The 13,658-nt window shown below is 37.1% G+C and overlaps 1 protein-coding gene across 1 annotated transcript in view; it reads left to right on the top strand.

Moving 5' to 3' along the window:
- The window catches only part of FBXL13 (F-box and leucine rich repeat protein 13), a 97,432-nt gene that overhangs the window by 77,613 nt on the left and 6,161 nt on the right, over positions 1–13,658 (top strand). The window contains exons 18-20 of the mRNA XM_075717000.1: positions 3,314–3,397; positions 9,145–9,279; positions 12,633–12,796. Of these exons, the coding sequence (XP_075573115.1) occupies positions 3,314–3,397; positions 9,145–9,279; positions 12,633–12,796 (383 nt within the window). The remainder of the gene's footprint in view (positions 1–3,313; positions 3,398–9,144; positions 9,280–12,632; positions 12,797–13,658) is intronic.

The raw sequence follows: 13,658 nt of genomic DNA, 5'->3' as shown, positions 1-13,658 counted from the left end.
TGCAGAAACCTGAGTGTTTTAGAGGATAAACTGAGTCATTTAATATTAAATAGCTCAGAAATGGGAGGTGGGAGATACCTCTTAAGAGCTGTCATCCAAGACTGAAGTCACTTTGAGGTCAATCTGTTTGGTTTGGGGTATGAACAGGAAGTAACATCTGTATATCTCTGGAACATAAAGATACATTACAGATGCTGACCTTTAAGGTTACAAAGAGATATGTGAACAGAAATCTCAGAAAAAGTTGAAAATAGCATAGCACATGGTTATTATTAGTGAGAGACGGTACATTCATTGCAGTCTGCAGTTGAAAGGCAGAGACTTGCAGCTTGTGAATATAAATAATAGAGTTGTTCTTTGGTATGCCATAGCCTCAGATGACTTTTGTCTCTAGCAAGAGAAGACCATCACGGGCTGGTACAGTCGGTACTCATTTTCTCATCTACAGAAACCTTGGTGAAATAATAACAAATGATGTTCTGCAAACGTTTGTAGGCCTTATATAACAAAGTAAATGAAAGAACAAAAATGTAGAAATTACTTGAAAAAAACAGCTGTTGGAGAAGAATAAGAAGTTTCTTTTAAAGTTATTTTCTAAATGGAAATGGTTATATACATGCTACAGAAGAGATGGAGGACAAAGTCTTCCCTTTTTCCATGGCAACAGAAGATTGATCCAAGATACACGGGGTGATTTCTTTATGTTAAAGGAGAAATATGTTTTTGGAAATACGTAGAGTGGGTGACCCTAGTCTGTATGCTGCACAGTATCTGTTTTGCTAGCATCTATTTCCAGGAGTTTCAGTATCTTTCAAAAATGTCTGGAGGCTTAGTATGGAAGATAAATGTCTCTAGAAATAGGTCAGTATCCTGGATAGGGATCCCTGATGTTATTTATCAGGGAATACTACTGAATAAATCAGGAAGTCTAATAAAACTAGTGATAATTGGCTCCTTTGTATATATGTTAGATACAAAAATTATAGTTAAAAATTTCATATAGATTAGGCTTCCTGCGTAGAGCTTGTTTGAAGAGGTTTATTTCTGGAAATGTAAAAGTTTCATAGTTTTTCTATGTAATAGACAGTTCCTAATGACATTCCTGGTCTTCCATGTCTTCACTCTTTCCCTTCTCAAATCTGGAATTATTAATGAAACACCTCAAAGGAGACTTTGATTTTAATTGAGAAAAAAAAAAATTGTTCTGTGATTCAATGTCACTCTAATCATATAAAATGATTATAAATTATCTTTGAAGTCATAGCACCATTAATTGTCATGTAGCAAAAACATCCTTATAATATTCTTCAGTATTTCATTACCAAGTACATTGTGGTGCCACTTTTAAATAAAGGAAAATGAAAGAAGAAATTATATCTATAAGGTCACACATATCACTGTCAGTCTCTGCTGTAAGGAATTCAAGTTCTGACATAAACCCACTTGGGGTTTGAGTACATAATTGGGGTTTTTTTGTCTTGAATAGGAGTACTCTGGTCGACAAAAATTTGAGATCTGTAGATTTTCATGAAGCTGTTGAAAGTAATGGTCACCACATAACTGTGTCTGCTGGGAAAAATGCAAATTTCTTTGTTTTCATAGATAGCCAGGACTGGAAATCTCTTTTATTGTTCCATTTTTTGTTTTTATTCAGCCTGTGAGATTTCAGGAATTTGCAAAATTTGAACTCCAGCCGCACTCTTCGAGCAGTATCATTACAGCATCCACATCTGGATTCCAGACACTATTAACATGTACTTATTTTTTCAAGATGATATTTCCTCTATGTACAGCACTGTTCGCTGCCTAATTGTAGACAATTTATTAACCATATGGAATAAAGTGATAACTTTGTTTTTCAGTAAGGTTTACTTTATTGATATGAAGCGCAGAGATACTCTGATCATCCAGTCCAACCATTAACCTAACATTACCAAGTCCACCACTAAACCAATTAAGGGTAGAGTAGCAATTTCATGTTTCCTGGCTTGGTGGCTGGACTATTTATAATGAAAGTAAAAACTAGGAATCATTAAGATTGGAAAGGACCTCTAAGATCATCAGTCCAATCATCAACCCAACACCACCATGCCCACTAAACCATGTCCCAAAGTGCCACATCTACCCGTTTTTTGAACACTTCCAGGGATGGTGACTCCACCACCTCTCTGGGCAGCCTGGTCCAATGCTTGACTACCCTTTCCAGGAAGAAATTTTTCCTAATATCCAATCTAAACCTCCCCTGGAGCAGCTTGAGCCCATTTCCTTTTGTCCTATCGCTAACTACTTGGGAGAAGAGACCAACACCCACCTCACTACAACCTCCTTTCAGGTAGTTGTAGAGAGCAATAAGGTCTCCCCTCAGCCTCCTCTTCTCCAGGCTTAAACAACCCCAGTTCCCTCAGCCGCTCCTCATAAACCCTGTGCTCCAGACCCTTCACCAGCCTTGTTGCCCTTCTCTGGACACGCTCCAGCACCTCAATGTCTTTCTTGTAGTGAGGGGCCCAAAACTGGACACAGTATTCCAGGTGCGGCCTCACCAGCGCCGAGTACAGGGGGACAATCACCTCCCTGCTCCTGCTTGCCACACTATTCCTGATACAAGCCAGGATGCTGTTGGCCTTCTTGGCCACTTGGTCCTGTTCCCTGGTGTACAAGCAGTAAAAAAATCACAAAGCAGCTTCGGATTCTTTTGCACTCCTAAAACAGGAATTTACCAAAGTTTTCACCTCCCTCTTGTCTTGAATATGGGGATTGTTCATGCACCTGTGAATGTGACTGCACCATTTCAGATGTTGTCTTGTACCATAGCTGTAGCCGTACAGCCTTTACTGGTAAGCAAATCATAAACGCAGCAATTTGAAGATATTATTTGGTTGTAGGAAATAGTATTTTGTATTCCAACAAAAAAAAAAATTGTGAAATGTTCTTTCAAACCCAAATTTTGGAGGAGATCTGTAAATGTATTTTGCTTTATGAAAGTCCTGGTCTGTGTCCTGTGGAAGTATTTCACACCACGCTAGTTTTCTTCAGTTTGTTTCTTTCTGAACAGGTAGAACAATCTAACTTTTTGCTTTCTCAATTTAATTATTTCTGCAAAGAATTCTTAACCCATGTACATACTTCAAGCAAAAATCAGAGGATAAACTATATACATTCTGCTGAAGAGAATGTCTTAAAAGGTGCTGTAATTCTTAGATAGAAGCTTTAATATACAGGCATTGGATATTAATGACCATCTTAACATATTAAATGTAATTACATATAATTGCATGCATTGATTTTTAAGATTAATTTATCTGGATTTTTTTAGGGCTTGAGAGCTCTTGGCCACCATGGAAAAATAAAGGAACTTTCTATATCAGAATGCAAAAACATCAGTGATACTGGGATTCAGGTAAAACTTCACCTCTTTTCTTGATGTTTCCTGGAAGCCTTTCTATTTCTTCAAATTAACCATGTCCAAAACTGATCTTACTTTACTCTGCATGTCATCATTCATTCTTCATTACATCGTTCAACACTCACTCTTACAAATGATTCTCCCCTTTCATTTATTTCCATTTTTTTTCATTCCTTCCATGAATTTTAATGAGTCTTGAATTTGTCCTCTGCTTGACTCTGAAATTCAGTCCACAAAAGCCTTAATTTCTACTGAATTGTACTGTGAAAATTGCAATCTAAATTGCTGGCAGTATTATTTCTTTTTTGCTCTACAAATCCTTCACCAATTTCTATCTAATCTAAAACATACTTTTCCCATCACTAGTGGGGGCTTTCAGGTCTTGCTTTCTGCTTCTTTAGTCAGTTATTTGTTGAATGACGTATTTAGATGACTTAGCATGCCTAGTTCAATGGAATAGTTGAATTACTTTTAGTCTGTTACACTTGGTTCCTCATATGCTGCTGATATATTACTACACATCATTATCTCTTAGTGACACAAAAATATGTCTCAATATACCTTCTCCAGATTGAATAGATGTCTTAGCTGTTTTATGGGAAAAACAGCACACATTGCACTGTGTCATTGTTTGAATAAGCCCTTTAAAAATCTCCTATGAAAACATCAACTGTGTAATTTATTCACATCTAATGATGAAACTAATCTGCTAGAAAATGGACTAAATGTATTTTAAGCTAGATGTTTGAAATAGTGACTTCTTATTCTAAAGATCTCATCAGGCTCACAGCAAGACATGTATTGAATCTCACTAAACTATTTTTTCCATTGTTTTTCTTTTTTAAATTATTATTATATAAAGTGGTTTTGAAGTTTAAATATTGGATATGGGCAATATAAAGCTAGGTATTGTTCTTAAAATAAAAAGATTAGGTTAAAACATGTATTGTTTAGTGTTCTGATCTCAGACGTAGCCTATGAACTTGGAAATTTCCTAAGGTGAATAACCTTTATAAAGTAATCAGAGAGGAAATGAATTAATTTGTGGAAGGACAACTTACAAATTGAAGTTGCCACAAAGGCAGTTATTTACATTGATGATAAGTTATGAAGTTACACAGTGAGAAAATACTTTCTTTTTTGAATAATCTGCAATTATCATAGAAATATTCATCCTATTACAGTATTTGAATTTCATTTTACAATGCTTATAATTTTTTTTTTATATTTCTGATTTACTGACTCTTGCCTTTTTTTAATGAATGTCAACAATGAGACTTGCCATCCAAATATTTATTAGACTTACACTATCATCACAGCAGTAACCACATACCGAATTCTGATTTATTAGTACTCATTGTCTTGTTTTGGTAAAATCAGTTATTTGGTGTTACTGTAATTCTTTTTATGGGTAAAGCACTGCACTGGAAACTGGAAAAGATTCAGGGAGGGTAATAGGGATGATCAGAGGTATGGTACAATCTCCATAAAAGGAATGGATTAAGTAAGCAAGGAACCTGCGGTCTGGAAAGGAGATGGCCAAGGGAATACGACGGAGATCTCTTCAATCGCAAGTGGCATGAAAAGGGTGGATAGGGGTCACTTTTTGCTGTTTACTTCCATACATAATCTAGTGGGCATGAAATGAACCTAGTTTGAAAATTCAGAGTGAAGAAAAGGAGATGACTGTTTCCAAAATGTATAGTTAAACTGTGAAATTCCCTGTCACAGGTTGCTTGAGGTTTACCTAAATCCGTATGGAGATTTGACAAATCCAATATGATTGCATAAATTTACTGCTTTGTGTTTCAGAACAATACAAGAAATAAACACTAGTTGGTAACTTTACAGTAGAAAAAAGAACCATCCATCTTGTTAAGAAGGAGAGAGGATTTACATCCAAATAAGAGCACTTTTTTCTGTAACTGAGAACTGTTCCTAACCATATGTAACAGAAATGCTTAAATCATGTTTTTTAATGGGATCGATTTCATGCCCATAAACAGTTGCACTTCGTAAGGCTGCAGGTACAGGCAATGCCATCATGTAATCCCAGTCTTCAGCTTCTACATTTTTTCCATTATAAAGCTCCAGCATCCATCATTTTATAGCCATATATTGTAAGAATGAGTCAGTTGTTGCTGCACCACAAGGGATGCATCTGGATTGAATCTTGTTACCCAACATACACGTCAGGCCATTAGAATTTGCTTCTTTAGGAATAGTTCTGACTTGCCTTTCATGAATGTTCTGTGTGAAGTTCCGTGTTTTTAATCGAAACAATGACCAAGTATGTACATCTTGTGTACCTCACGGGAAGTTGTGTAGCGCCAGTGCTGCTGCTTTCAGAGGAGAATATTCACTTCTGCATTTGCCATGCTTATGGCTAAGAAGCTATTTCAGTTGTCTCGCTACATAAAGTTCCAACAAAGACTGTGAAAAAAGAAGTGTTTATGCCTTCCTTGTCTGCCATATGCATTTGAACTTTTTGAGGAAGAAAGCATCATCAGGGAGTACATGTAGGAGTTACAGAAACCATGTCATGGATCTAGGGAGAGCAGGAGAAAAAAGAGGTAAGGGAGTAACTCAAAACAAAACAGCAAGTCCTTTTTTGTTAGTTGAATCTAAGGATATTAGGGAAAATTTGTAGAGAGTAACCCCATTGCGTGCTGCACATCTTGGTTATCCTTTGATTATATAAAGAATATTGAAATTATGTGAAAACAAAATGCGTTTGAGACCTTTACTAACACCGTTAAAGTAAATTGCTGAAAGTTATAAAATGCCAAAAATAACGTCGACTGTACGGTGTTAATTCATTTACATGTTCCCAGGCATTATAACAGTATGTAAATGCTTATGTGATCACATATTTTATAAATAGGATCTTTGCTCATTCATAACTCAGATGATGCTCACTTAATGAGCAGCAATTTAGTATTTCATTGATGCTTGTGTGTGTCCTCAGGTCTTATTTACACAGAATTTAAATGGTGCAAATAAGTTAGAAAATGATGTTATTTCCTTCATATGGTATTCAATTCTTTGTAGTGTCTGAATGTTTTGCAAACATTATTTATTTTCACAACTGCTTCTGTTATTTCCTTTATAGGCATAGAACCAGGGGTACAGAGATGAAGAGAGCAAACAATGCTCCATTTCCTTTGATTGCAAATATAATTTTAGTGCAATTTGCAAAATAATGTAAGGGTAGACTTAAAGTTATGAGCAATTCAGAACCTAACTTTGAAGGATATTTTAAGTATGTATGCAGATAAACTATGCCAGTAAACAAGATAATTGTATCTCACAGGCACAGAAACCTTGGCTTCAGCTTGTGCTACGTACCCTAGCTGAGAATGTAGTCATGTCATCACATTTGAGGCCTAATTCTGAAGGGAGTGCAGTTTCTCTTACACATGGATAAAAAACATTCAGTTATTTGGTTTATAATATTTCTGTATTGCAGGTTACAGCCTGTAAAGCTAGGACTGAAATAGGAAAGGTACAGGAGTCAATTTTATAAATTCTGAATTATCCACTCTAACCAGTCCTAAGTTAAAGCATTCACATCCTGCTATTTGTAAAATAAAACAAGCCCAAGAAGCACTGCCTTGCTACAGCTATACTGATAGACAGAAAAAAGAAGATAGAGTGAGGATACAGACAAAAAGTACTAAAATTCTGATCTATGAAACAAATTTCAGACTAAATAAGTTTATTTACATCTGTCTAGGTAAGACTTATGAAAATCAGACACAATCACATACTTTTTGGTCATCAAAGAGCTAACATTTACCAGTGATCAGCCATATGTTAGTGCCTGAGTTCCTGTTTTACATAAGGAAAAAATAGCTATGTGTCAAAGGCAATAGTCTGATTACTGTGGAATTTTTTTCAGAATGATAAATATGTAATATTTGTGCATGATAAATACGTGCATTTGTGTGTCTTGGTGTGCATGCATATGTGTTATTTATCCATGTAGCCCTTAGTCTGTCTACCTCAGGACTAATTAATTAAAGTTTTGAAAAGCTTTGGTTTTTTTTTTTTTCAATCTGCTACATAAGTATTTCCTTCTTTCCCCTATAGAGGTAGAATTTCCAGTCCAGTAAATGACAAATTACACTGGCATTAGGCCAAGATTAGCAGGCCTGGAAGATCAGCTCAGTGGCAAATTTAAGTCATCTCGCCATGGTTCTAGGCTGGACATCATGGAAGTGGAGAGATTCTCACTGAAGCTAAAGCTTTGCTTGAGCCACAAAGTGTTCTGGAATGCTGACATCATGGCAGCATTAGGTGAAGAATATGATTTTAGGTTGTTTGGTTCTTGAGTTAACAGATCTGCAGGCTCTTCAAGAGAAGGTTTCCACAAATACAAATTATGGTCTACCTTCTCCTTCTCTTTGTAGGCCTAGAAGTGATATTTTCAAGTTTGAAAAAGATTCAGGCCAAAAGGTAAACGAAGTTTCAGAGTGCAAAGGAGAAAAGTATATTTTATGAATCTATGTGGCCTTTCATGGGAGTTTCATTGCAAACAATAAATGTGCATAGTATGCCAAAGTTATAACTACCCATGTTTCATGAAAAGCAAAGTTTTATGTGGGATTCTCTGATGCTATTTAAAATACACATTTTTAATGTGCATTTTGCCAAAAATTTTCATTCATATGATCACCTGTCAGAGGTGCAAGTATCAAATGTAAGATACATTAACACGCTGAGTCTGTCAAATTGTCCCTTTGGTCTTTTCAGTTGGCCTTGTAGAAGAGAGCATGGAAAAGGTATCCATATAAAAACTAAAAAACTAATGTAGAAGTTGGAATGTCTTAATAGTAGGAGTAGTAGTAATAATAGTAATAATAATAATAATACCTTACTCCTACTTACACCTATTTATCACTTGCCATCTGCAGGTCACCACAACATGTTTTGTAAACAGGTCTTGCAATTTCATAATGTGTGAAGTTCTCTCCACTCCATTTTATAAGCTGGGAAAGGTCACTGAACAGTTTAGTCTGTTATTTTCCAAAATCATCTGTTTTACAGGGCATATGGAAAAGGTAATAACCTGAGTTACAAAGGTGCTGGAACTGAAGTCAGTAGGATCTGCAGGTGCTTATTTGCTTTAAAAACAGGGATAGAAATTGTAGTTGACAGGTATCACAGCAGGAATTACATGGCACTTCAGCCACAGTTAGCTGGCCTGAGCTCCACACAGCAAATCAGAACCCAGAACTCCCGAGTGACAGTCCTCAGATTCTTACCCATTCCTTTCCAAGAAAATAATGTCATTTATACAGATATAGTTGTTTGTTCATTTTTGCAAAAAAAAAGAGAAAAGTTAATATATGCAAAAATGGGCATTTGCAGAGAGTAGAAGAATAAATGTATTTGGGGCTGGTCCTTTAAGCACAAAACTTTAGGTTCTGGGTTATGCTCAATTTAAAGAACCCAAATTCAACATATTTTAATATATACAGTGGAACTTATATGAATGTTAGTCTAATGAACATGTAGCATAATATATAAGCAATGGAAAGTAGCGTCTTAATGCATTTCTTCTTTTTCTAGTGACATTCACAGCCAATGGCTGAATGACTTCACTAGTAATAAAGGGTACCTAGAAAACTGAAATGCCTGCAGTGGATCAAAGGATTGATGTAAATGTATCTTAAATTGAGAACAAATAGAGTAGGCATGTCACCTAAGAATGATTGGTTTGTTTGTCACTCTTTCAGGAGTTCTGCAAGGGCACAAAATCCCTGGAATACTGCCATGTCTCTTACTGCCCTCAGCTGACGGATGAAGCTGTGAAAGCAATGGCATTTCACTGCCACACACTAATATCTGTCAACATAGCGGGTTGCCCAAAGGTATGTATAAGAAATGGGGCAATAGTTCCAGGATTGCCACTGCAAAGAAGTACTTAGTATTTAATTTAGAAATTTGACCTGCTGGCACCTGTGTCTTGTCACAATTCTACAACGTACTCAAGTAATTTAGAAATCAGAGCTTAAGTTCAGCTGACTTTCCATGAGTTTTAAGTTCTGAGACTTGGCTCTTGTGAGTGTTTGGCATTCTTCTAATGGTTGCAGTTACAACACAGAGGTGTCCGTGCTGGTCAGGTAAAAGTTTGTCTGTCCAGGGGTTGATGTCTAGGGAAGGGTGAAGAGAGAAGGGCAAAAGTGATACTTCCTGCAAATAGTCTCTCAGCTTGTGGTGTGTGGGGTTCTTCCAAAGGGTGGTGTCTTTGTTTTAATAACTCTTGGTAATTTCATTCATGGAAAAAGTTGTTTTAGTGTTGCTTCCACAACTATCAAGTGGGAATATACTAAGTTTGTTACTACTTTTGGAAAAGTTCATCTTGAACTATCCTTTAAAATTTCATCGTACTCATTGGACTAGTTTCCCCCTTTTTTCCTGCTGAAGTGCCCATGCCCTGTTCCCTTCCACAGCAAGTCTGCAGCCATCACTTGTTCCTGCCTTCCTCCTCTCCAGCACCCATCTCCATAACCCTTGGCTATCCTTTCAAGCCCTCCACACAGTCCTTGTGTCCTCTTACGCACTGCAGTGGCTGAACACCTTAGCCTCCTGGCCAGCTAGTGTGAGCTGACCCAGCTGACTTGTTAGCCAGCCCCAAATTATATGTATTCTGATTGATTCGTACACCTTCCAAAAGTTCCTAAGTTTCTCAGCCTCTAGGCCAAAACCGACAGGCTGTCTCTCAGATCTGGCAGGCCAAGGAAGTTGCTCTATGTCCTACAATAGCACTGGGTTTGTATCTTACAGATGTCTACAGATACCTACTGTACAGCATTAATTATTATATACATGGGTCTCAATCTCCTGTATCCTTTGGTTTTAGATAGATACTACGCTATTTTTCTATAATAACACTGATGATAGAAGTTGTGCCTGGAGATCTTCCCAAAGTAGTTGAAGTTAGGTAGTTTTGCAAGCAGTCTTCTCTGCCATGCTTTCCACTACACCTTATAGACTAATGCAGGAAAAAAAACCCAAAAAACCCCTATAAAATGGCAGGCTGGAAATTAGGGGAGTTTCTGATTATCAGAGCAATGAATTGTAAAACAGCATCCTGGCAAGGGAGACGGGGGCAAAGTATTAAGGAATGTTAGGATGGCTCTTGATAAAGGAATGAACTGGGTCATGTTTTGTAGTTCCTTCAAATGGGAACAAGAACTAGACTCAGTGACCTAGTAATCCCCTTCCAACGCTTTGTTCCTAGATGGTATCTTCTCTTTAAATGGCTATAAAGCCAATCTGTTAACTGCTAATACCCTACTATTTTCAGAAAAGAACATCAAGACTCTTTCAAATAAACCTACACATAAGTTTACAAGACTTCTTTTGACTTGAATCCAGCTTGCAACTCCATAAAATGAGACGGGTACACCTGTGGATGTTAAAGCTAATGGGTCTTTCAAATCCTTTGGCAATCTCTCGTGTAAATTGAGGGGATCCAGCTGCTAAGTAAGGAAATATTTTCCACTCACAGACTGTTTAAAAATGGTCAGGAGATTAAAGTAAGGATGAACCTGTTCCAAAGGATATATGTTAATATGTCTGACAGTAATGTCCTGCAACATTAGCTATATTATATAAAAAAAGAATTTAGAAAAAAATAGTAGCAAGAGAACATGGAAAAAATCAATATACAAATATATGTCCATTAAGAATGTTTTGGCATGTGCTATGCAGGTTACTCTAAAATTAGAAGAGCTTATCATTTTAATCATATCTTCTGAGGCAAATTAATTGCCTTTGAACAAACCCCACTGGCTTCAGTGAAAGTGCAGTGAGCCTCCCTGTCACATTTCTGTATACCTAGGACAGATACAAGTTCTTTTGCAAATGCCGATACTAAAATATTCAGCAGTGCAGTTCTGAGTCTTACTCAAGGAATGAGCCTGATTCAAGAGTAATTCTTATTTCATAGGAAAAAAAAAATGTAGTTGCTGAGGGAAACATATCCTACACATAAAAAAATATAGCAAGAACTGAAAATAAATCTCTGGTTAAATGAATGAGTGAGCTATTTAAATAGCAAAGTTCTGAAGACACAGTCCAATGGACAATGAATTCTGTAATGCAGTCCTCTACAGGGAAGACAGCCTATGATGAATGTAGATTTCTCTTAAATGCATCTGATACTGATTACTGAGTTTAGTCAGCAACTTTGGTTTATTTCAATAGGAATATTAATCTATTTATTAATATTGTTATCTACTTATTAATCTATTGCAGATCTAATATTGAGCAGATAGCTAAATCTGGAATAAGCAAAGCACAGAATTACCTCTGTATTTCAAGAGGACTGTATCATGAGATAGTGTGCTAATTTTCTGTTCCACAACCCAAGGTCCCAGCTTCACCTTGCCTACTTGTCCCTTTTAGATTTTCATGAGATTGTCTGTTTAATGCAAGTGAAACCCTCATCTCTCTTTCCACCAGCCCACTCTCCTGATTTTAATCAAGTGTCTTTTAAAGGTCTTTAGCATGTTCCCTCTGATTTTTGGTCCTGACTGAACAAGGTAAGTAAAGTACATACATAATTTATTCTTGACTGTTTCCAGTGAGGTCAGTGGAGCAATTAAGTAGCTTGCATGACTGCTTATGTACCTTAAAGACTGTCTCATGTGTTTCTCAAATGTGGCTTCCAGCATTAATGGCAATGAATATCAGTTTAGAAAAATGGAATTGTGAGGTGGAACTAAGCAGCTGTACTTCAGAGCTAAAGAAAAACAACTATACCTTAAAAAGGTCTTGGTGTGAGACACTCATTTGTAATAGAGATTTTGAGAGTTTTGAGATACAAAACTGATATAACTAAACTATAAGTGCAGCCTAATAGTTTAGCGAGAAGAATGCAATAGTAGGTCAGGCTAAAGGCTTATATGTGCTATATGCAAAATTGTGAGGTTGGGAAAGTTAAACCATTCTGATTAGGTGAAAAAAATCCCACAATACTTTAGACTGTACTGAAATCACAGTTAACTAATACCTAATGTGGTCCTGATACTTAAGTGACGGTTACTGTAGAGCCTCTTGCAGAGATTCAGAATTCTTCTGTGCCAGAAATTTTACTTCCATTAAGTATTTTAAAACAGTTTTCCCACAGATCAGACACTAAAATTGTGCTGTGTTTTTTTCTTTCAACTATTCAATAATCTTCTAACTTCTGAGTGTCTTGTTGCTTCATTTACAGATGAGTGATACCTGTATCCAATACTTGGCTGCAGCCTGCCATTATCTCCACTTCTTGGATGTCTCAGGTTGCATTCATCTGACTGACAAAGCACTGAAATATCTTTGGAAAGGTTGTAAACAACTCCAGATTCTCAAGATGCTGTACTGTAGAAATATTACCAAGTAAGAGGATATTTCCTAATCTTAATTCAGAGGTGGTTGTAACCCCCAAAACACCTGGGGTTTTTTTCTTCATTGGCATCATGTTGCCATGCTAGGTATCTGGCTTGAGCCATCTTGCTCCTTTATCTAAGGGGTGTCCACGTTGCTGCCTTAGGATTCCTGTGGCTTGGTGTGGGTATCTACATATTCTAGTGTTGGCCAGAAATGAAGGGAAATAGGGACCCCATCTATCTTTATGGTGGACAATGTCCTGTTAGGGAAATTTCTGCAGACACAGGATAGCACCTCAAGGGCATGTGGGAACATGAGGGAGAAAACCAGACTGGGCCTAATGCTCTCAAGCCATGCACTGTGTGCTTGAGCTCACTCTGAGGGTTGTGGAAGCCTGTTTCCCAATGACTGCATGTCAGTATATGGCAGAAGCAGATTTAGGCATTGATGTGGGCCTGTGCTCAAAATGCGGCATGGTTACAGCAAATGAGTTAAGGTATCACAAGCATAGTTTCATGAAGTACAAGTGAAACATACTTGCTATGTATCTACAATTGGAAAAATCAGGTCATCTACCACAATGTAATCCAACTTCCCTACTGGTGTAAATGGACCCAGCCTCTTGATTCCCCATGGCATTGAAAAGCCAGTCAGTTCTGCTCAGGTTTGGAGCTGAGTTTTCATCTGTGTGTCTCCCAGACGCAGATCCAATGTCCGTCACCCTGCCATGGGGGTTAAGAGCATCACAGACTAGGCACTGCACACCTAGAACTGCACAGTGGCCAGACATGCCAAAGGAACTGAAACTGTTTGGAAAAGAACTAAAGTTTAAGCATGGTTGATACATCAGAGTATATAACGTAATCAAACT

This window comes from Pelecanus crispus, chromosome 1 (genome assembly GCF_030463565.1).
Source record: "Pelecanus crispus isolate bPelCri1 chromosome 1, bPelCri1.pri, whole genome shotgun sequence".
In the NCBI taxonomy this organism is placed as follows: domain Eukaryota; kingdom Metazoa; phylum Chordata; class Aves; order Pelecaniformes; family Pelecanidae; genus Pelecanus; species Pelecanus crispus.
Note: the sequence above shows the minus strand (reverse complement) of the source record. Positions and strands in the feature narration are given on the sequence as shown.